This window comes from Oncorhynchus mykiss, chromosome 26 (genome assembly GCF_057628025.1).
Source record: "Oncorhynchus mykiss isolate SJ-2025 chromosome 26, ASM5762802v1, whole genome shotgun sequence".
In the NCBI taxonomy this organism is placed as follows: Eukaryota; Metazoa; Chordata; class Actinopteri; order Salmoniformes; family Salmonidae; genus Oncorhynchus; species Oncorhynchus mykiss.
In genome coordinates, this window is record NC_143047.1 from 19,853,513 (window position 1) to 19,875,276 (window position 21,764).

The following is a 21,764-nucleotide window of genomic DNA, read 5'->3' on the forward strand; positions in this document are numbered from 1 at the left end:
AAAAATTGAGAGCAGGCAACATATTTGCTCAACATTATTTATTTATATGAAACAGTAAATAATTGTATATTTTATTGTGCACAATCTGTAAGTCATCCTAAAAATAAACAATGTATCAAAACTCTATACTCATATTCTTCTCTGGTTCGTAATAAAAGTACATTTTCTTCATGTATTTGTTAACTGACAATCCCCCTTTCTGTAACTTGAGGCACTTTCTGATTGAAGAGGCTCCATTAGACTAAAGATGTCTACCTTCACTGTAAGGTGACTGTGTGCATACGTGTGGCCTTTGGATGAGTGGACAACAATAGTCATAAATGTTTTCAATCACGAGTGGAGAGAGGGAAGCAAATACATTTCTGTTCATTTGCGCAATCTCCACCCACATGGCAGAAATCGCTTGTCTGATCTAGAAGGGGAGCGGAGCTCTTTGATCTGTTAGTGGTGAAATGGTAAGGATCTCTTAGGAAAGTGGTGGGATTAGGATGGCATCCGATAATGGTCTGAGGAAGTGGCATCTCCATTATGTTAAAGGACAGTGGTGGCCATTATGCTGGGGATGGAGCGGGGTTCCTCATCACAGGATGCCTCATCACCTGCATGAAGCATAAATACAACTTATTCTTCACCAATGATAACTCCACAATCAATACAGTGCATTCAGAAAGTTTTCAAACACCTTGACTTTTTCCACATTTTGTTACATTAGTCATATTCTAAAATTGATTCAATATTTTTTCCCCTCAATCTACACCATACCCCATAACGACAAGGCAAAAACAGATTTATAATTTTTTGCTAATTTATGTAAATAAGTTCATTCTGTTTATTTTTTATTTTTAATAAGTATTCAGACCCTTTGCTACAAGACTCAAAATTAAGCTCAGGTGCATCCTGTTTCCACTGATCATCCTTGATGTTTTTACAACTTGGAATCCCCCTGTGGTAAATTCAATTGATTGGACATGATTTGGAAAGGCACACACCTGTCTATATAAGGTCCCACAGTTGACAGTGCATGTTACAGCAAAACCCAAGCCAAGAGGTCGAAGGAATTGTCCGCAGCATTGAAGGTCCCCAAGAACACAGTGGCCTCCATCATTCTTAAATGGAAAAGGTTTGGAACCACCAAGACTCTTTCTAGACCTGGCCAAACTGAGCAATCGGGGGAATGGCCTTGGTCAGGGAGATGACCAAGGACCCGATGGTTACTTTGACAGAGCTCCAGAGTACCTCTGTGGAGATGGGAGAAAGTTCCAGAAGGACAACCATCTCTGCAGCACTCCACCAATCAGGCCTTATGGTAGAGTGGCCAGAAGCCACTCTACAGTAAAAGGCACATGACAACCCGCTTGGAGTTTGCCAAAAGGCACCTAAAGGACACTGACCATGAGAAATAAGATTCTATGGTCTGATGAAACCAAGATTAGACTCTTCGGCCTGAATGCCAAGCGTCAAGTCTGGAGGAAACCTGGCACTACGGTGAAGCATGGTGGTGGCAGCATGCTGTGGGGATGTTTTTCAGCGGCAGCAAATGGGAGACTAGTCAAGATCAAGGGAAAGATGAACAGAGCAAAGTACAGAGAGAGATCCTTGATGAAAACCTGCTCCTGAGTGCTCAGGACCTCAGACTGGGGCGAAGGTTCACCTTCCAACAGGACAATGACCCTATGCACACAGCCAAGACAACGCAATAGTGGCTTCGTAACAAGTATCTGAGTGGCCCAGCCAGATCCTGGACTTGAACCAGATTGAACATCTCTGGAGAGAACTGAAAATAGCTGTACAGCGACGCTCCCCATCGAACCTGACAGAGCTTGAGAGGATCTGTAGAGAAGAATGGAAGAAACTCCTCAAATACAGGTGTGCCAAGCTTGTTTTATTTTCATTTAACCAGGCAACCTCTATTTAACTTGTAGCGTCATACCCAAGAAGACTCGAGGCTGTAATCGCTGCCAAAGGTCCTTAAACAAAGTACTGAGTAAAGGGTCTGAATACTTATGTAAATATAATATTTAAGTTGTTTATTTGTAATAAATTTGTACCCCCCAACAAATAGAATAAGACTAACGTAACATGTGGAAAAAGTGAAAGGGTCTGAATACTTTCAGAATGCACTGTATTTACAAATCACACATCTCGATCAACACCACTCCCACTTCAAATCACTCTCAAGTTAGCAGTTTCCCCTGTTTTGACCCTCCCCTCTCACCATGCTCCTGCCTGGCAGGGATGTCCTTCTCTGTAATCTGCTCCTCCTCCTTCTTGTCTTCCACTTTCTCCTTTTCTTCCTCCTGCTCATCCCTTGTCTCACTGGAGGCCTGCAGCTGCTCGCTACTTTCCTCCTACGTAAATTTTACATGCAAACTTGTCTACAGTTTAGAACACTGAAATTTAAGGCACTATTTATACATGCATACCCTCATGATCATTATCATTACCTCAGAGCTGCAGTCTGCATCTACAGGAGAACAGTCCTCATTCCGGAAGCCTTCAGGGGCCTCGACAATGATTTCTATAACATCGTCCTCACACTCATCACTACTGAGGACAGCAAAAAGGAGAATATTACAGACCACAATCTGACATACACACTCACACACAGACTCACTCTGTGTAATACAAAATATTGAGCAAACAGTTCTGTGGACGGAAATGGATATGAAGGATTTGGGCACATTCAAAGAAGTGTGGGAGTACAGCATTAGAAAACAGCACTATGCAACTTCACCCAGTATTATACAAACTAAATCCACCATCAAGACTCAATTAAATTCACGTACCATTCCGCTTTCCAAACACTAGATGGCAGGATGAGTTCAGTTAGAGCCTGATACATAAGAGAAGAGAATGCTGACCTATCAGCAGAGTCCCTTGTCTTGTCTTCCTTCTCCTTCTCATCCCTCTCCTGTTCATCTTCTTCTTGTTCTTTCTCCTCTTCTTCATCATCATCAAGGTCAGAGCAGTTGAGAAAATCAAAGCTCTCCAGGGCAGTCTCAACTTCCTGAGTGAAGCTGGAGGACCTACTGTGAGATCGACCCTATGGAGGAAAGAGACTTAGTACACACATCACACAATTACATGTCTACCCACACACCTGTCACATACACTCACAGTCACTGTCTCTTCTGGTAGCGTTAGCTCTTGTGGCTGGGTAGATTGGAGTCTGTGATTGTGTTCCGTGGAGGACTTTTCCTCCCTCAGTCCCTCTCCCAGTACACGGTCTGTGGGAAGAGGCTCTACTCCAGCCCTAGGCTTCTCAACCTGCAGTGTTGAGGCCGGAGGAGCATCACCCTGATCCACTGGGGTTGAAACGCATGACTCTGGGCCCCCAGATTCAGGCAAGTCCAAGGCTTCATGCATGTCCTGGTTAGAGCAGTGAGAAGCCACATAGGAGCCTTCAAGGTCTAAGCGGGGTAGGGATTCTGGCGTTTCAGAGGATTCAACTGATTGGTCAGACAACCTGTTAGTCGAAGCACAGTCTATGGCTCTCTCACTGATATGGCTGAGAGATCGAGAACACTTCAAATGGCCATTCAGCAGTGTACACATCACAGAGTCTGTTTCGCCAAATCCCTTGGTGGTGCCTGGCTCCCCTTCCTCATGATTGGAAGAGAGGGATGGGGTAGAGACGCTTGATTGGCGGGGGTTGAAGGAGATCTGGATAGTGGGTGTGGTCTGCAGGCTGTGAGTGGCCATCATCCTGTGTGTGTGTCCCATGGCTGGGCTGGAAGAGTCGTCTGATGATTCAGAGGAGTTTGACCAGACTGTACCATTCTCCAGCTCCCCTGGTCTCCTCAATAGAGACTACAGAGGATGATAAATGAGAGATAAAAGGGGTGGAGGCAGAGGAAGAGAGAAAGATATTAATAACAGCCAAGTCCATCTGACAAAATATGGAAAACAAAAATATACAGTGCCTTGCGAAAGTATTCGGCCCCCTTGAACTTTGCGACCTTTTGCCACATTTTAGGCTTCAAACATAAAGATATAAAACTGTATTTTTTTGTGAAGAATCAACAACAAGTGGGACACAATCATGAAGTGGAACAACATTTATTGGATATTTCAAACTTTTTTAACAAATCAAAAACTGAAAAATTGGGCGTGCAAAATTATTCAGACCCCTTAAGTTAATACTTTGTAGCGCCACCTTTTGCTGCGATTACAGCTGTAAGTCGCTTGGGGTATGTCTCTATCAGTTTTGCACATCGAGAGACTGAAATGTTTTCCCATTCCTCCTTGCAAAACAGCTCGAGCTCAGTGAGGTTGGATGGAGAGCATTTGTGAACAGCAGTTTTCAGTTCTTTCCACAGATTCTCGATTGGATTCAGGTCTGGACTTTGACTTGGCCATTCTAACACCTGGATATGTTTATTTTTGAACCATTCCATTGTAGATTTTGCTTTATGTTTTGGATCATTGTCTTGTTGGAAGACAAATCTCCATCCCAGTCTCAGGTCTTCTGAGACTCTCCATTCTTCCAGAATGGTCCTGTATTTGGCTCCATCCATCTTCCCATCAATTTTAACCATCTTCCCTGTCCCTGCTGAAGAAAAGCAGGCCCAAACCATGATGCTGCCACCACCATGTTTGACAGTGGGGATGGTGTGTTCAGCTGTGTTGCTTTTACGCCAAACATAACGTTTTGCATTGTTGCCAAAAAGTTCAATTTTGGTTTCATCTGACTGGAGCACCTTCTTCCACATGTTTGGTGTGTCTCCCAGGTGGCTTGTGGCAAACTTTAAACAACACTTTTTATGGATATCTTTAAGAAATGGCTTTCTTCTTGCCACTCTTCCATAAAGGCCAGATTTGTGCAATATACGACTGATTGTTGTCCGATGGACAGAGTCTCCCACCTCAGCTGTAGATCTCTGCAGTTCATCCAGAGTGATCATGGGCCTCTTGGCTGCACCAGTCCACCTGACTGTGCTGCTGCTCCAGTTTCAACTATTCTGCCTTATTATTATTCGACCATGCTGGTCATTTATGAACATTTGAACATCTTGACCATGTTTTGTTATAATCTCCACCCGGCACAGCCAGAAGAGGACTGGCCACCCCACATAGCCTGGTTCCTCTCTAGGTTTCTTCCTAGGTTTTGGCCTTTCTAGGGAGTTTTTCCTAGCCGCCGTGCTTCTACACCTGCATTGCTTGCTGTTTGGGGTTTTAGGCTGGGTTTATGTACAGCACTTTGAGATATCAGCCGATGTACGAAGGGCTATATAAAATAAATTTGATTGATTGATCTCTGATCAGTCTTCTCCTTGTATGAGCTGAAAGTTTAGAGGGACGGCCAGGTCTTGGTAGATTTGCAGTGGTCTGATACTCCTTCCATTTCAATATTATCGCTTGCACAGTGCTCCTTGGGATGTTTAAAGCTTGGGAAATCTTTTGTATCCAAATCCGGCTTTAAACTTCTTCACAACAGTATCTCGGACCTGCCTGGTGTGTTCCTTGTTCTTCATGATGCTCTCTGCGCTTTTAACGGACCTCTGAGACTATCACAGTGCAGGTGCATTTATACGGAGACTTGATTACACACAGGTGGATTGTATTTATCATCATTAGTCATTTAGGTCAACATTGGATCATTCAGAGATCCTCACTGAACTTCTGGAGAGAGTTTGCTGCGCTGAAAGTAAAGGGGCTGAATAATTTTGCACGCCCAATTTTTCAGTTTTTGATTTGTTAAAAAAGTTTTAAATATCCAATAAATGTCGTTCCACTTCATGATTGTGTCCCACTTGTTGTTGATTCTTCACAAAAAAATACAGTTTTATATCGTTATGTTTGAAGCCTGAAATGTGGCAAAAGGTCGCAAAGTTCAAGGGGGCCGAATACTTTCGCAAGGCACTATATTTATTTCCATCTGGAAAGGAGAATTTAAATTCCTATTTTGATGACCCAGTGTTGCTGTCACACACTTATCTTGGCAAAAACACCATTAAATGACAACAATTATACCAGCACTGCACACTGAATATACACTTTAAATACAAACATGATTTTCAATATATCTGAAGGATAAAATAATCAAATTCCGTAGATGGCACTGCATTTCAGAAAATTGCAATGATCAGACTACATGGACCAAGACTCACTCACTGGCTAGTTCACATTTACCAAGTACAGAACACTGAAAATCATGACTTGACTACAAACCACCACACACTAACCAGACCACCATATTTCAACTACAGACAACCACACTTCTTCAACTGTATGCAGCCACACACCAACTGTGAGTGGACGCGGCTGGGTGGAGAGAGCCTGTCTGCCAAGGTGTCACGGAACACCTCCAACGTTGACCAGCGTTGGCCCAGTCTGGCCCTGCTCCGAGGAGAAATGCTCTTCAGCGCGGCGAGGAAGAGGGAGAAATTGGACTACTACTCAACCACTATTAAACAGCTAAGAGAACCACAGCTACATTCATACTAATTTCTGTTCTCACACATATCACTGGTACCCTCATTCACTCCACAACCAGATCTCCACTCTTCACACAACTCATTGCTATCCTCACACACTTCTCTCCTACATTTACATAGCTCACCAATACACTCACACGGTCCACAACCCGATCTTGTACGCTCACACACTCCTCTCCTACACAGCTCACTGATTCACACACCTCTATTACAATCACACACACACACCACTGCTACCTCTACAAACACAGCAGCCAGGGGGCAGCTGAAACAGAACAAACTAATAATAGCGAGTAGTAATCAATGGTTATAATTACATCAATAAAACAATACAATATTTAGGTTTTCCAGACAATTATGAACTGCTGACTTAAGCATAGGTTAAAGCTGGGGAGAGAGGCAGGGAGGCCAAGGTATGACTCACATAAAACACCTGCTCGCGCATGGAAGGTGTGTCTGGAGGGCTCTGATTGGACAAAAAGCGCTTGGAAACCGTACTGGAGGATGAGGTCTGGTCATCTTTATCAAATGGACTGAGAGAGCGAGAGAGAGAGAAGGATAGTGTGTGAGAGAGCGAGAGAGGGCAATATAATTACATTAGAGATGTATTTTATAGAAAGCTGTATCGTGTGTTTATTACTACTGACAAACGTATGAGTCAGTCTTAACACAAACAGCACTCTTTCCCTTCACAAATGGCCTGGTTTGGCTATCACCAATAGAATGGGGAGATAGATGAAGGTGGAACAGGGGTTGAGGTGGAGGAAGGTGAGACAGGGGGAAGTGGTAAACAGGGATGATTGAGGTGAGACTGACCTCCAGTTGACCTCTAGGTTCAGTTTTACTGTCCCCAAGTCGTTGATATCCACGGCAACCGTCTGAGGCAGCGGACAGAACAGGTCAAGTGTCTCACAAGACACACTGCCAACCACCACGTGATTGGCCAAGCTCTTCAGCTCAGTCACCTTGGCAACCATAACGGAAAATAAACCACAGTCAGTTGAATGGTGGCGGTAAGTGATGTTTTTTAGGACTATTGTTAAGTTCTGGGTATTTTTGCTGTTTGTGTACAATAATGTGATAATAACATGGCAATACAGTAATAACAGTTATTATAAACATGTTTATAATATCAATATGTTATTATAAACACAAACACATTCATCCAGAGTTAATTACAGTAAATACTGATTTGATCATAAACACTATCATGCTCCATCCAAAGGGCTTTCTCACCTTGATTGACAGGAGCTCTGTGATGAGAGGCAGGAAGACATTGTCCTCACTGTCCCACACTTGTTTACTGCTGACCTCCACACGACCTTTCATCCGCCAGCGCTGACGGCCGTAACGCATCAGGACCTGGGGGTCAAGGGTACCATCAGTGCCTCATGTGTGTGCGCATACTGCATGTGTGTATGTGTCAGTGTGTGTCCATTAGTTATTCTCACCTCATATTGGTCTCCTGCACACAACCGTGCATAGCCAACCAGACCTGCAATACAGGAGACATACAGTTACAGCACATAACATATGCTCACAGGGAGAACACTAGAATGAGAGAGAGAAAGAGAGCGAGGAGGTGGTAAGAACAGTTGGGCTTGAGGACCAGAACAAATTGGTGGGAGAAGAGGGGGTAAGTGGAGGGTGAGAAAATTACTCACCTTTCATCTTGATATGAAACTCTCCCATCTGGTTCTCCAGTTCACTCTCCAGGGAACACATGTGCTGCAGCGAGACACGAGAGAGAGAGAGAATGAGTCATTCATATCAATAATATTCTGATGTTTGTTGTCAGAGCAACATGACATTGCAGTCAAACTCTTATTTCTGATAAATGACTTATTTCAAGGCTTAATTTACCTTACTTTCCATTCTGTAAACGGCTGTTTTAAACGTTAAAAAGGCGCTATTGAAAGAGCGACTAGCCTTGTTCTCTAACACATCTCGCCAGTGTACCCATAAGCCCCTGCCCCTTACCTCAGTGTACTCCCTGTAGCCCCTGTTGGCCTCATTCAGGCTCTCCCGTGCCTCCTTGCTCCCTGTGGCAGAGTTAAAGGCTGCCACCATCTTGCTGGCCCCATCCCTCAGCCGACGCTGCATACAGTAAGCATCGTACAGCTCCTCTACCTGGAACGTTACAGCAACATTACAGCTGTGCAGAAACACTATGGTGATGCAGACCTGCAAAGCTCCTTAATCTGCTACCAAAAAGTATTAGAGATGGTTACCCTATAAAAAAACAGAGTCTACTCTGTAGTTACAGCATTATGACAACACTATGACAAATGTATGGCTAACAGGTATCTTACTGACTGCACTGCAGATGCACAAACACACTCAAAGTCATACCTTGCTGAGGTGGAACTCTAAGCGACGCATAAATCTCTCTATGGCCTTCACTTGCTGATAAAGCACAAAGATCAAAGACAAGTTATTCAGTAATTAAATCACCCCAAAATGTACATATTCAATTGGTTTATTAATAGAGTTGTGAATTAATACAGTCATCTTCCCTGGTGTGATTGAAACCCACCTTATCCAACTCATACAGAGACCCCTACAGAGAGGAAGGGAGGCATATAACAGTTAACATCACCTTGCACACAGTATTACTCTAACAGACTGTCCTAAGAAATTAAACGTCCCCTAAGTCAGAAGTTGCGAGTGGCATTGGCTAGTGTGATGATGATGGGTTAGTAGTACTGGTGTGATTGGTGGTGTGTGTTCTCACCAGACGGCCATTTCTCTTGCTCTCTCTGATCTGCTGCCCCAGGCTGTCCAGCTCCAGCTGGTGGACCTGCAGGAATGACCTGAGAACACAGCATTGTGATGTCATTTCCTGTTTCACTTTGAACCATTTCCTGTCTCGCTCTCGACCTGTCTGTTACAACAGCCAGGCCAGTGGTGTGTGTGTGTGTGTGTGTGTGCTCACTGTAGGCCTCTCCTCAGTGCAGAGTACACCTCGTCCAGCCGCTCAGGCTGAGGTATTTTAGGGGTTGGGTTCTTGGTAGAACCTGTAAACATCCTGGTTCTTTAGATGGCGATGCCGTGAACTTAACACAGAGAGAGAAAGATACTTTGTAATAGACATAGTGGAGTACTGAAGATTAAGAGAGAGAGAGACAACACACACACATGCAATGGTGTTTGCTCGTCGTGGCTTCGTACTCCACAGGGGGTGAAGAGGATAAGTGACTAGTACACACACAGGCAGCCAGACACACAGACACAATGAGTAGATTTGGCTCAATGAGGAAGATAAAGTCACAGTTCACAGACACTGCAGAATGGACTTGCTTTTGTCTGTATGCCAGCAGTCAGTGTGTTACAGCATTCAGGTGTGGAGAGTGTCTGTGTGTGTGCATGTGTGTCTTACCTGTGGAGTTAAGGTGTACTGCCCCTACTGCATGCTGGGACGACGTAGCACGGTGGGGAGGCTTCCACAGATCCTAGGACACGTCCTGTATGTAAAGGAACAGGAGGGAAGACATTACAGGTTGCACACACACGCTCTCTTTCTCCCCTTACTCTCTACCATACTCCATCCCATAGCTTATTTTAAAAGCATCCTTTCCTTCATTTTTTAATTTCACCTTTATTTAACCAGGTAAGCTAGTTGAGAACAAGTTCTCATGACCGTTGATGAGATATTGTAGAAGACAAAATGCGTATGGGGAAGGAGAGCCATTTAACAGACCATAGCCTAGCTCCCACCCACTTACTTCCCCTCCTTCCCTCAGAGCTCGTCTGCTGTGTCGTGTCCAATATTATGTGGCTGCATTGTACATAGCTCAACAACCAACACTGACTCCAGCAAACACTTCCTTGCTCTCCTTTCCTGTTCCCCATTACCCCGGTCCCCCACCCCCTCTGCATCCAATCCTGAATACAGGAAGTCTGATGGCTGACTCTACACAGGAAATTCTACAGAGGAGCTTGGGCCAGGAATATAAAACCATCTGTGTGTGCAAGTGTACACATACGAGTAGGAGTGTGTGAAAGAGTGTAAAACTGCCACTCTTCCTCCTGCTCATATATTCAAGGCATTTGTTAGATTGCATGTGTGTCCACTGTGTCATACGCATTACACAAGCACACACACTACAAAATGTTCTGGTTGAAGTACTCTGGAAAAGAGAATCCAATAACAGTCTAAACAAGCAAGACACCAGCCACATGTACAGTCACCATGAACAGAGCCTCTCCAAGAACAGAGTGTAATAAGCGTTACAGCCACCCCACAGGGTAAGTGTCTTAGCTATGATAAGACAGTAACACAAAAGGATTAAAGGCTAAACTTGATCTTACTAGCGAAGGCCAAACCTAAATTAATACAAAGGTTCAGTAAATGAGCTGAGGCGAGGCTTAAACTCCACACGCCTGTAGATGAAACTGACATGACGACTCAGCAGTAGCCTACCTTTTACACAGAACACTCAAACCACTTATTACCAATTACTATCCCAAACAGTGTTAGTTACCCTTACTCCACCCTGCATCTTTGTGGTTGGGTGTTTCTGTGAGAGAGTAAGTGGCAGGCAGAGAGAGACGGAGAGAAGGACAGATGAACCGATAAACTAAAATAATCTTAATTTGATGCCTATTTAAATGGACAATAAAATAATGCACACATCCAACCTCAACCATCACCATGGAACTGTCCAAGTGATTTCTGGTCTAAGATTGGGAAATCCTTAGACCATGCTGAATTCCAAGCGTCCAGTTTAATCCTTAATCCAAGCCGGACGCTGAGAGGATTAGTTTGGGTTAGTCAAGGTCAGGTTTAGTTTTGGATAGAGGTGTGGTTTGGGTAACAAATCTGATAAATGAAGGCAGTCTACTACATTTTATGGATTCTTATTTTTTTTTTACCAGCCAACACATTCACTAACATAGACACATACACAAAACACACAGTCACCTCTCATCCCAAACATTTTCCTCCAAACACACAAATCCCGAAACTCAATCCCTGCCAGTGCCACCTCGATCCAGGTGTAGACTGCAGTAGATCTATATTTGTGATGTTTATGTTTTTCTGTGTGTGTACCCCTTTCTTCACCAGTGTTAGTGAGCAGATGATTGGATCATTAGCTATTATTAAATCCTCTACAGAGGCGACTGGCACACAAAGGACAGATTGTAAAAATGACCCCACGAGGCTGCGTTTCCATAGAGCTGTTCCCACACACTCAGCAGGCCAGCACATGAGCAGCAAGTCACACTCTTACACACAAACACACGAAGCCATACTCTATGGACCTTATGCAAACCATCCAATATTTCTTGACCATCCTGCTATAACCTACTGCAAGTCGTACTCCACTGTAACTTTGTAATATTTACAGGACACGGTTAGCCTTCTTGTGAACGATCTCCCTAAAAAGGGTTTGACTTACAGATTATAGTAATAATGTAGTCAGTGAAGAGATCAATTCAATGATACCATGAGGTCATCACTGTGAGACAGTGGCCTTGCACTGTTGTGTATGTGGAGCTCTGTCAAATCCATTCTGCACTGCACAAGCAGGGCCATGCTGTCGGTTTTGACAATGGTGGCAAAAATTACATTCTGGGTAGGGGTGATGGGGACTTGTCCCCTGCATGAATAAACTAACACAGGTTATAAAGGAAGGACCATGTGGAGAGATGTAGAGAAACCCATAGACAGATTGACAGACACCCAGCGGTGTGAAAAAAAGCATTTGGAGTACTTTGGATTAGAGATTACGGGATTATCGTCAAAGACACAGACATACATGGACGACATAGGCAATGGCGAACAACTCCAAAACAGCGCATTTACGCAGCGTTTAGGATGCTCCACTGAGTTGGAACATGGCCTCAAAGTTTGCCACCCAGTAAACTGACTCTTGAGCCAGTGTTTGTGGTTGTTTTCTCCTCTGTGTCACCAAAAAATAAAAGTAGGATGTATTATCGGTCACGATTTTTTTTGAAAATGACATGACTTTCAATTTGAACAAAACCAAGCCTAGTTAAAAACGTTTAGTAGCCTACCAGAACATTTACTTATGAGCACTGGCTCACACTGTCACTTTGCCACATAACGGAAGAGTGTGAGAAAGCCGAAAATAACACTGTAAACTGTAAATTACGCTATAGATGCAACCCCCACCCCATTAGAAAATTAAAGGGAAATGATTCTTACAAATTGCTGTTGTTACGTACATGTCCATAGGACCCGATGTTTCAATCGCCGCTATTCCGACCGGAGCACGAGAGTCCGATGTTTCGATGTGAGAATAAAAAGGTAGGCCTATCCTATTTCAGCATGGGCGCTGTCCTGCTATCCTTACTCGGACTCCCAACAATTTTTTTTAACTTTGTCACTGTCACTCTCTCCCATCTCCTCCTCCCCCTCCCCCTCTTCTCCTGGAGACGCCTCGGGGTTTAAACCCCTCCCCTAGTAAGGGGTGTGGCGTTCGGTCGGGGTAAACGGAAAAAGCGCGTCGGTTTGTGACTATAAATTTCCCGTTATATCTCGGGAATAGGAAGGGGAGCTGAAAATAAGTTCTCCATAAACATCGACGACGTTTCAGGATTTGCTTGCAGTGTTCTGGAGCCATCAAGCGTCGCACATACCCATCTGCACTAGGGGCCAATAGAAACAGCTTCTGGCACATTTATTTCCTTCTCTCTCACACACACAGAAACACAATGTTTAATACAAGGTTGTATGGGCCATGTGTGAATACGCTATAGCCTTAATGTGTGTCTGTGCATTAAGACACTACCTCTGTTACTTCTCAAGTGCTGCCGAACACCTGGGTTATGTAAGCGTTTTGTGCAGGGAGGGGTGGAGAAGTCAGCCAGTCTCTCTGGGCGTGGGTATAGTTCTTCCTATACTGAATTATTCAAAAGGTCTGATTAATATACTCTTCCACAGCATAAACTAGGACGCCGAAGTTTGTGATGTTTCCATGACAACAGTATGTGGTCTCTGGTGCTAAATATAGAACCGTTTCACATATTTTTTTCTTACACCAACATGGTGGTTCACACAGAGATCCTATTAAATGACTAGAAGGGCTATGTCATAAACCCTCAAAGTTCCAGAAAGGTGTGAACATGGCAGCTATATTGGTCAGGGAGAAATCCAAACCAGTCTAATTGGAATGAATGGCAGTAGAGGTATAATCAGGAGTTTTCTTATGCAGGAAAATAAAGGCACGTACACAATTAAACTATATCAGCATAGAGACTGAAGAGGTAGCCTAACATCTTTATGAAACACCTAACATTTTAGATGTCATCCCTAAATGTTTATTTTCTCAGAAGAAATGTTATGGGAGGAGGGTGGAATATATGCAGAGGGCTACAAAAGGAGTAAGATAACCACAGAACTTTGAAAATGAAAAATGAACAGGATTTCTCTGCTCCCCCCTTTCATGGGACTTAAAGGGTCTCTCCCTCTTATAATGAATCTGTTGCCTAACTTTCTTTCATAGCCAGCAGCCTCACAGGGAGTCCCCACCGTGTAAGTGTCCTGACTTAGAAACTGTTCCCTCAGGGAGGGACCCTCTTAAACAGAGGGGTCATAAGAGACGCACAAGTCTAGAGGTGACAAGAGCATGTTGACTAGTCTGTGTTGTATAGCTCAATCTAGCCTCCATACACAGTCTTCCACCATGTTGCTCACATCACAAACATCAAGTCCTGAAAGATCTGAGAAGGGGCTCAACAAGAATCTAGGGATATGAGCAGCGAACTGGTTTGGAATTGGGCCATGATACCTACTCTTCCAGATCGGTGTACTGACCCTGAGCACTCAGGGGTACACAAGAGGAGAGTTTCACAATCGACACCAGAAACCCCAAAGAAATGAGCACATACAGATAAACAGTTGAATTAATAAAAGCTCTTTAATAACAAAGTATTATCCTGATATGAAAAAAATACAAAAAGTAAAATGCATATCATGAACATCTACAACACCTAACTGGAACAGTGTACATTTTTGTACTTACAATCATTACCACCCTGAACAAAGGTTCTTTGTTATAAACTGTATTATGTCATAGGTTAAACATTAACTACCCACTCACTGCCACAGCGCCAACTACTGCTGACAATAACACAGTACAGCAGTGCTCACTAACCTGGCATAACCAGGAGTTTCTGTGCACTGCACCTCCAGTGAACTTAATGAAACGCACCTTCACACGCTCCTCCTTGAGTGCAGTCCAACATAAAAAAAACCACAGCAGGACCCACACCACATAGTCATGAAGTCAGCATTTTAAAAATCCCATTAGTGAATTATCATCCCGAAGTATCATCTTCCTCAGATCGCTTTCATCTGAAGAGAGATAAAGATAAAAACATTCAGACTGGTGTAGAGGTGTCAATTAGTTCAGGAGATGAACCTGAACAGGTAGCATTGTAGGGATGAGTGGTCTAACCAGTTGGAAGGGACAGGTTTCTGGTCAAACCTGCTGGGGGGGTTCCAGGTTTCTGTGGTCATCTGACTGTTTTCTCAATGGAGCTTGGGGATAGTGTGGGGGTGTGGGTGTTCTGACCTGAAGGTCAAGGGGTTGCTCCAGTGACCCTCCCAGCTTCTGCAGAGCTGCACGAAGGCCTGCCCTCAGAGCCCTGTAGTCCGGCTGGTCAGAGTACTGCAGAGCCATCACCTGAGACAGGTACACCTGCAGCGCACCTGATACATAGTACACACGGATGCATTATATCCCACGCACACACAAAACATATTATGCTGCATACAAAAACTAATCACTAGAAAACTAGACTTACTGGAGACTTTCTTCTGTCCGAAGCAGTGACTCAGGAGACCTGGAACATCCTCCATGTACCTGGATCATTAGTGAATGGTCAGGTTTGGCCACTCAAGGCTTTACCATTTTATAAATACAGAATAACATTATCATAATGGCCTTGTTGCCATAGTGAGGACCTGGCTCTCACCTCTCCTTCTCCGTGGCAACGCGGGCTGGAGTGTGTGTGAGGGAGGTCCAGGGCAGTGCCCCTGTGTACCAGCGCAGCATGCAGTAGCCCAAAGCCTGCAGGTCACTACGCCGAGACGGACCTAGAAGTACGATCACACACAAGTACTTATGGTTGGTTAGAGGCAACTTGTACATCCTCCACAGTATCTGAAGAACTGCAGATGATTGACAGGCCGTAGGATGACTCACCTGCTCCCTTGTGAGATTCCAGGCTTATAAAATCTATGGCTCCTTCATTTGGTGTTCGGCTACCCTCACGGTACTCCACATGCCGGCCACCAGGAGAGTACCGGAAAGCATGGCAGTACCCTGCAAGATTAACCTACACACATGCATACAGGAGTAAGAGCATAGTAGAAGGGTCTGGCAGCTACACAAAAGTACACAAACAAACAACTATACAAACACACTAACCTGTGTTTGTTGTGCTGGGCTGATGTAGATGTTTTCAGCATGGATGTCTGCGTGAACATATTCATTTTCATGGATGAACTCCAACACATCCAACTGGGAGAGGAGGGAGAAAGGCAGAGTCAAACAGGAAGCACATCAGATAGGACTTCAAAATAGGATTCCCTATCAGGGCCTCAATATGAGCCTGAGAGAGCACTCACTACTCTGCAGGCCAGCTGAAGGACCGCTTTCTCAGACAGGAGCCCCTCCCCCTCATCCATGAAAGACTGAAGAGTTTGGCCCATGCTGGAGAAAATCAAAAACCTGAAACAAAAATCAAATCTTATGTCACATGCGCCGAATACAACAGCCCTTAACCAACAATGCTTTAAGTTAAGAAAAAACACAAATAAAATGGTAAGTAAAAAAATAGATGTAGAAAATAAAAGTAACAAATAATTAAACAGCAGCAGTAAAATAACAAGCGAGTCTATATACAGTGTGTACAGGCACAGAGTCAATGTGTGGGAGCACCGGTTAGTCGAGGTAATATGAACATGTAGGTAGAGTTAAAGTGACTATGCATAGATTATAAACAGAGAGTAGCAGCAGAGTAAAAGAGGGGTCTGGATAGCCCTTTGATTAGCTGTTCAGGAGTCTTATGGCTTGGGGGTAGAAGCTGTTAAGAAGCCTTTTGGACCTCGACTCCGGTACCGCTTGCTGTGCGGTAGCAGAGAGAACAGTCTGACTACACATTCAAAACACACATACAAAAACACACAAATTCCCCCATATGTACAAGCAGGCAGCAAACACACATCTCAATGTACACACACCTGTATGAGTCTGCATGGAGACCAAATCCTACACAGGAAGGAATCCCAAGGAAGTCCATCTTGGCATGCTTTATCCACTTGTCCACTAGGGGGAGACAGCATCAAAGCAGTTAGAAAGGCTCATTAGTAACTAACAGAGCCTCTACAATGTGCTTCCACCACCAATAGTCTCATCAGTCATACACAAACCAAACAGTTCCTCCTACTCTATACCTCAGTTTACACAACTTACACATCCACCTATGGGTACCCATCTGAGTTGCCCATTCATACGCCAGTTTGCAGCTTTGCATTAATATAAGGATGTTCCAGCCAAGTAGAGCCCAACAGGCAGTGGTATGAAGTACTTAAGTAAAAAATACTTTAAAGTACTACTTAAGTAGTTTTTTGGGGTATCTGTACTTTACTATTTATATTTTGTCTACTTTTACTTCACTACATTCCTAAAGAAAACTATATACTTTTTACTCCATACATTTTCTTTGACACCCAAAAGTACTCATTACATTTTGAATGCTTAGCAGGACAGGAAAATTGTCTAATTCACACACTTATCAACAGAACATCCCTGGTCATCCCTACTGCCTCTGACCTGGCGGACTCAATAAACACATGCTTCGTTTGTAAATGATGTCTGAGTGTTGGAGCGTGCCCCTGGCTATCCGTAAATAATAAATGATCCCATCTGGTTTGCTTAATGAAAGGAATTAGAAATGGTTCATACTTTAACTTGACAGTTAAGTATATTTTAGCAAATACATTTACTTTTGATACTTAAGTATACTTAAAACCAAATCCTGGGTGACCTTCACTTGAGCAATTTTCAATTAAGGTATTTAAACTTTTACACAAGTACGACAAATTGGGTACTTTTTCCACCAATGCCTATGGGGTAAACATCAGTGATCTGCAAGCCCTCTCTGTGACCTGATTATGAAAGGATTTTGTAACAATCTTGGCCTTGTATTCTTTAGAGCTTCGGTCAAGTGTGTAACTGTACGGCCAGGCCTACTTAAATGTGTAGATAGCTAAGGTAAGAGGACGGGTAGTCCAGTCAGGGGTCCGTTTTAGAGCTGTAGTCAAGCTGAGGGCTGGCCAGATAACCGAAGGCAGATCTTGACACTCACCAGATGAGGGCTTGGCAGCTCTCTGTAGGAAGTTCTGCTCATTAAACATCTTCCCGTCCTTAGCCCCCTGAGAACAACATACATCAGTATTCACCACATAACACGCAAAGCAACACTGTAGCCAACATAATCATTCTATATTAGAGAACAGTCTGTGCAGTTACACTCACTAGTTTGAGGATGTGCTTGTAGTCACTGGAATTGGCACCTTGCCCATTCTGCTGGACTGGGGAGAGATTGAAGACAAGAAAAAATAATAAGTGTCTGATTAAATCACCCTAGCCCATGTTAGACACCATCCTATGTGAAAGTATTATTCAATCCTGGTCCTAGGGGTCGCACAGGGTGTTGCAGATTTTTGTTCCAGCCCAGTACTAACACACCCGAATCAGTGAATAGTCAACTAATCATCAATACGTGTTAGTGCTAGCATGGAACAAGAGCAGTACACCTTGAAGAAGAGTGCAGTGTGACCTCACCTCCATAGAACATCTCTGCATCGCTCTGACTCAACAGTTTCAACAGCCTCCATTTCCTGCCAGTTGTGTCACAAAGCTCTTCCCCTTCCTGCAGTGGCTCCACAGCACATACCCGCTTGGCCTTCTTTGCCTTCCCCTTGACTACAGACAAACAGGAACATGCATATATACAAGCACACATACAGTTGAAGTTGGAAGTTTACATACACCTTAGCCAACCAATTACATTTAAACTCAGGTCAGTTAGGATCACCACTTTATTTTAAGAATGTGAAATGTCAGAATAATAGTCGAGAGAATTACTTATTTCAGCTTTTATTTCTTGCATCACATTCCCAGTGGGTCAGAAGTTTACATACACTCAATTAGTTTTTGGTAAAGTTGCCTTTAAATTGTTTAACTTGGGTCAAACGTTTCAGGTAGCCTTCCACAAGCTTCCCACAATAAATTGGGTACATTTTGGCCCATTCCAACTGACAGAGCTGATGTAACCGAGTCAGGTTTGTAAGCCTCCTTGCTCGCACATGCTTTTTCAGTTCTGCACACAAATGTTCTATGGGATTGAGGTCAGGGCTTTGTGATGACCACTCCAATACCTTGACTGTTGTCGTCCTTAAGCCATTTTGCCACAACTTCGGAAGTATTCTTGGGGTCATTGTCCATTTGGAAGACCCATTTGCGACAAAGCTTTAACTTCCTGACTGACGTCTTGAGATGTTGCTTCAATATATCCACAATTTTCCTACCTAATGATGCCATCTATTTTGTGATGTATACCAGTCCCTTCCACAGCAAAGCACCCCCACAACATGATGCTGCCACCCCTGTGCTTCACGGTTGGGATGGTGTTCTTCAGCTTGCAAGCCTCCCCCTTTTCCCTCCAAACATAATGGTCATTATGGCCAAACAGTTCTATTTTTGTTTAATCAAACCAGAGGACATTTCTCTAAAAAGTACGATCTTTGTCCCCATGTGCAGTTGCAAAACATAGTCTGGCTTTTTTATGGCGGCTTTGGAGCAGTGACTTTTTCCTTGCTGAGCGGCCTTTCAGGTTATGTTGATATAGGGCTCGTTTTACTGTAGATATAGATACTTTTGTACCTGTTTCCTCCAGCATCTTCACAAGGTCCTTTGCTGTTGTTCTGGGATTGATTTTCATTTCTAACACCAAAGTACGTTCATCTCTAGGAGATTGAACGCATCTCCTTCCTGAGCGGTATGACGGCTGCGTGGTCCCATGGTGATTATACTTGCGTACAATTTTTTTGTACAGGTGAACGTGGTACCTTCAGGCATTTGGAAAATGCTCCCAAGGATGAACCAGAGGAGGTCTACAATTTCTTTTCTGATGTCTTGGCTGATTTCTTTTGATTTTCCCAAGCAAAGAGGCACTTGAAATACATCCACAGGCACACCTCCAATTGACTCAAATGATGTCTATCAGAAGCTTCTAAAGCCATGACATCATTTTCTGGAATTTTCCAAGCTGCTTAAAGGCAGTCAACTTAGTGTATGTAAACTTACGACCCACTGGAATTGTGATACAGTGAATTATAAGTGAAATAATCTGTCTGTAAACAATTGTTGGAAAAATTACTTGTGTCATGCGCAAAGTAGATGTCCTAACCGACTTACCAAAACTATAGTTTGTTAACAAGAAATTTGTGGAGTGGTTGAAAAACTAGTTTTAATGACTCCAACCTAAGTGTATGTAAACTTCCGACTTCAACTGTACGAGGGAGAAGGACACAAACCATGATGCCAGGCTGTTGGGAGTAATGTGTTTTGTTAGTTGTAAGTGGCTGTAATTTAGACTTACCTGTGGAGGGGGACCCGGGGAGAGGTGAAAAGCAAGGTGAGGAGGTAAGCTCCACAGACTGTTCCTCTTTTGGGGTGAGAGCATATCGTTTCCGTGGAGACAAAACAGATTTGTGGCTTTGATCTGCCAATAGGGAGGAAAAAGCATCAATGTGACAATTACATTTCCAAAGCCCGTCAATGGCTACGATCATTACCACTGATGATAATCACACTGCCCCCTGTCCCCTTACCTGCAGTATGTTTTGGGGAGGCGGTGACAGGGGGACTGGTTATACTACTAGGAGCTTCCTCGCTCCAGGCCACGGGGACAGAGTTACAGGTCCTATGGAGTGGGGGACAGGTCGACACAGGACTGGGGGTGGCACAGACGAGTCCTGTAAACAAATGAGAGATGTGACAAGTCCATATTTTAATCTCCAGGAAGAGAACCGCCCTCCCTGCCCATTACCTCCTGTGTCCCAGCCAGTCAGCTGTGCTGTGCTTGGAGTAGGACTGCTTGCATTAGCAGTCATAATTACACCATCAGTGACATGAAGCTGAGAGACTCCAGAGGAAGCAACCTCCACAGGTCCAGAGGGGTCCACAACACACTGCAGCTTGTCCCCACAGGAGGGGCAGAACCGGAAGCCAGGTTGTAGTTTGGTGCCACACTGGGGGCAGAAGTGGAAAAGCATCCTGGAAACACAAAATGAGTTTTACAGACAGACAAGATCATGCTGTTTAACACAAACGGAGCCAGAACCTTTAGCTACACAAGGTTTTGCTCATGATTGATGACTCTGAGCTTTTGAACATTTAAGGGCAATGTAGCTAATAACATTATTTTGTTTACATTTTGGCTTAACTCTCAAAGCTATGAACACAACCTTGATAACTAAGTTAGTTAACTAACTTAACATAACGTCTAATCAGATGTTTAAAATCAGGAACCTAGCTAATGTAGTTATTTCCTCTGACTTGGTCGGATCTTGCCTAAAAACACAAGGTGACATTCTTTACCATACAAATCTAGATAGAAAACTAAGCTAAACGCTAACGTTGAATCTAGCTAAAGGCTCACGTTCGCTATCTCAACGGTGTTATTAGCAAAACAAGTTTAGACAGCTGCCCTCCGTCTCATATCGCTAGCTAGCGAAATAAATTGGTCTAGCTTCAGCTTGTACTGCTCTGGTACCTTGCTCTTTGCAATCACAGGGACCTAAATCTGCCAATAAGGATACATCCAAGGGGCTTCTTATTTCTAGCACATTGCAGAGACTCACCTTTATTGGCAGATTTAGGTCCCTGTGATTGCAAACCTGGGGAGAAGTGAAAAGCCAGGTGATGAGGCAAGCTCCACAGACTTTTCCTCTTTTGTTTGTTCCACTTTTGGGGTGACAGCACGTCGTTTCCGTTGAGACCCAACAGATTTGTGGCTTTGATCTGCCGATAGGGAGATCTCTTCTCTCTCCGTGGATCTCCCTATCGGCAGATCAAAGCCACAAATCTGTGTATATATACACACATATACACAAAAAAACGAAGTTACTGTGTGAGCCAGTAAACAAAATAACATGTCAAAGTGGTGGTGACCGGAAGCAGGGGTGTAATCAATAGCAGAACAGTTGCATTTTGCAACTAAAACGAGTTTATTAGACAAATTCATTAAGGTCCCTCCCCTTTTTGTTTGCTTCCAGAAACGGTC

General features: G+C 43.7%; 2 protein-coding genes across 31 annotated transcripts; both read right to left on the minus strand.

Moving 5' to 3' along the window:
• Window positions 1–23: 23 nt before the first annotated feature.
• LOC110506563 (rho family-interacting cell polarization regulator 1) lies at window positions 24–13,070 on the minus strand. Of its 22 annotated transcripts, XM_090222373.1 has the most exons (18): window positions 12,610–13,011; window positions 9,817–9,901; window positions 9,373–9,493; window positions 9,172–9,250; window positions 8,974–8,997; window positions 8,790–8,843; window positions 8,418–8,567; window positions 8,102–8,165; window positions 7,889–7,932; window positions 7,674–7,799; window positions 7,254–7,402; window positions 6,862–6,970; window positions 6,246–6,359; window positions 3,118–3,810; window positions 2,862–3,043; window positions 2,445–2,547; window positions 2,216–2,348; window positions 24–599 (listed from the first exon to the last, which is right to left on the minus strand). In XM_090222373.1, exons 3-18 carry the CDS (start codon window positions 9,462–9,464, stop codon window positions 532–534), a joined length of 2,184 nt encoding a protein of 727 aa, XP_090078499.1. In that variant the 5' UTR covers window positions 9,465–9,493; window positions 9,817–9,901; window positions 12,610–13,011; the 3' UTR covers window positions 24–531. The 22 variants fall into 22 exon arrangements, 15 of the variants coding, with proteins under 15 accessions (XP_090078499.1, XP_021441952.3, XP_090078492.1 ...); XR_016492277.1 differs by lacking the exon at window positions 6,246–6,359 and having other exon boundaries at window positions 2,216–2,370; window positions 2,445–2,544; window positions 12,630–13,039; XR_016492276.1 differs by lacking the exon at window positions 6,246–6,359 and having other exon boundaries at window positions 2,216–2,370; window positions 12,630–13,039.
• Window positions 13,071–14,304: 1,234 nt separating this feature from the next.
• vrk3 (VRK serine/threonine kinase 3) lies at window positions 14,305–21,764 on the minus strand. Of its 9 annotated transcripts, none has more exons than XM_090222376.1 (15): window positions 21,343–21,764; window positions 20,529–20,755; window positions 20,311–20,454; window positions 20,079–20,201; window positions 18,260–18,400; window positions 17,951–18,006; window positions 17,781–17,847; window positions 16,654–16,738; window positions 16,039–16,141; window positions 15,839–15,931; window positions 15,614–15,746; window positions 15,384–15,504; window positions 15,213–15,271; window positions 14,981–15,117; window positions 14,305–14,760 (listed from the first exon to the last, which is right to left on the minus strand). In XM_090222376.1, the coding sequence occupies exons 2-15, from the start codon at window positions 20,752–20,754 to the stop codon at window positions 14,746–14,748; spliced, it is 1,503 nt and encodes a 500-aa protein (XP_090078502.1). In that variant the 5' UTR covers window position 20,755; window positions 21,343–21,764; the 3' UTR covers window positions 14,305–14,745. The 9 variants fall into 9 exon arrangements, with proteins under 9 accessions (XP_090078502.1, XP_021441958.3, XP_021441956.3 ...); XM_021586283.3 differs by having other exon boundaries at window positions 21,379–21,758; XM_021586281.3 differs by having other exon boundaries at window positions 14,894–15,117; window positions 21,379–21,758.

What these genes read in the sequence shown, in the direction of transcription:
- vrk3 (XM_021586281.3), bottom strand. Translation starts at nt 21,725, where the DNA reads ATGAATTTGTCTAATAAACTCGTTTTAGTTGCAAAATGCAACTGTTCT. An exon ending in CCCCGGGTCCCCCTCCACAG is followed by an intron (nt 18,401 to 20,078) that starts GTAAGTCTAAAT and finishes GTTTGTCTGTAG; the next exon opens with TCAAGGGGAAGGCAAAGAAG. An exon ending in CTCCATGCAGACTCATACAG is followed by an intron (nt 16,142 to 16,653) that starts GTGTGTGTACAT and finishes TTTTTGTTTCAG; the next exon opens with GTTTTTGATTTTCTCCAGCA.
- LOC110506563 (XM_090222373.1), bottom strand. Translation starts at nt 9,464, where the DNA reads ATGTTTACAGGTTCTACCAAGAACCCAACCCCTAAAATACCTCAGCCT. An exon ending in GCACTGAGGAGAGGCCTACA is followed by an intron (nt 9,251 to 9,372) that starts GTGAGCACACAC and finishes CTGTGTTCTCAG; the next exon opens with GTCATTCCTGCAGGTCCACC. An exon ending in GCAAGAGAAATGGCCGTCTG is followed by an intron (nt 8,998 to 9,171) that starts GTGAGAACACAC and finishes TCCTCTCTGTAG; the next exon opens with GGGTCTCTGTATGAGTTGGA.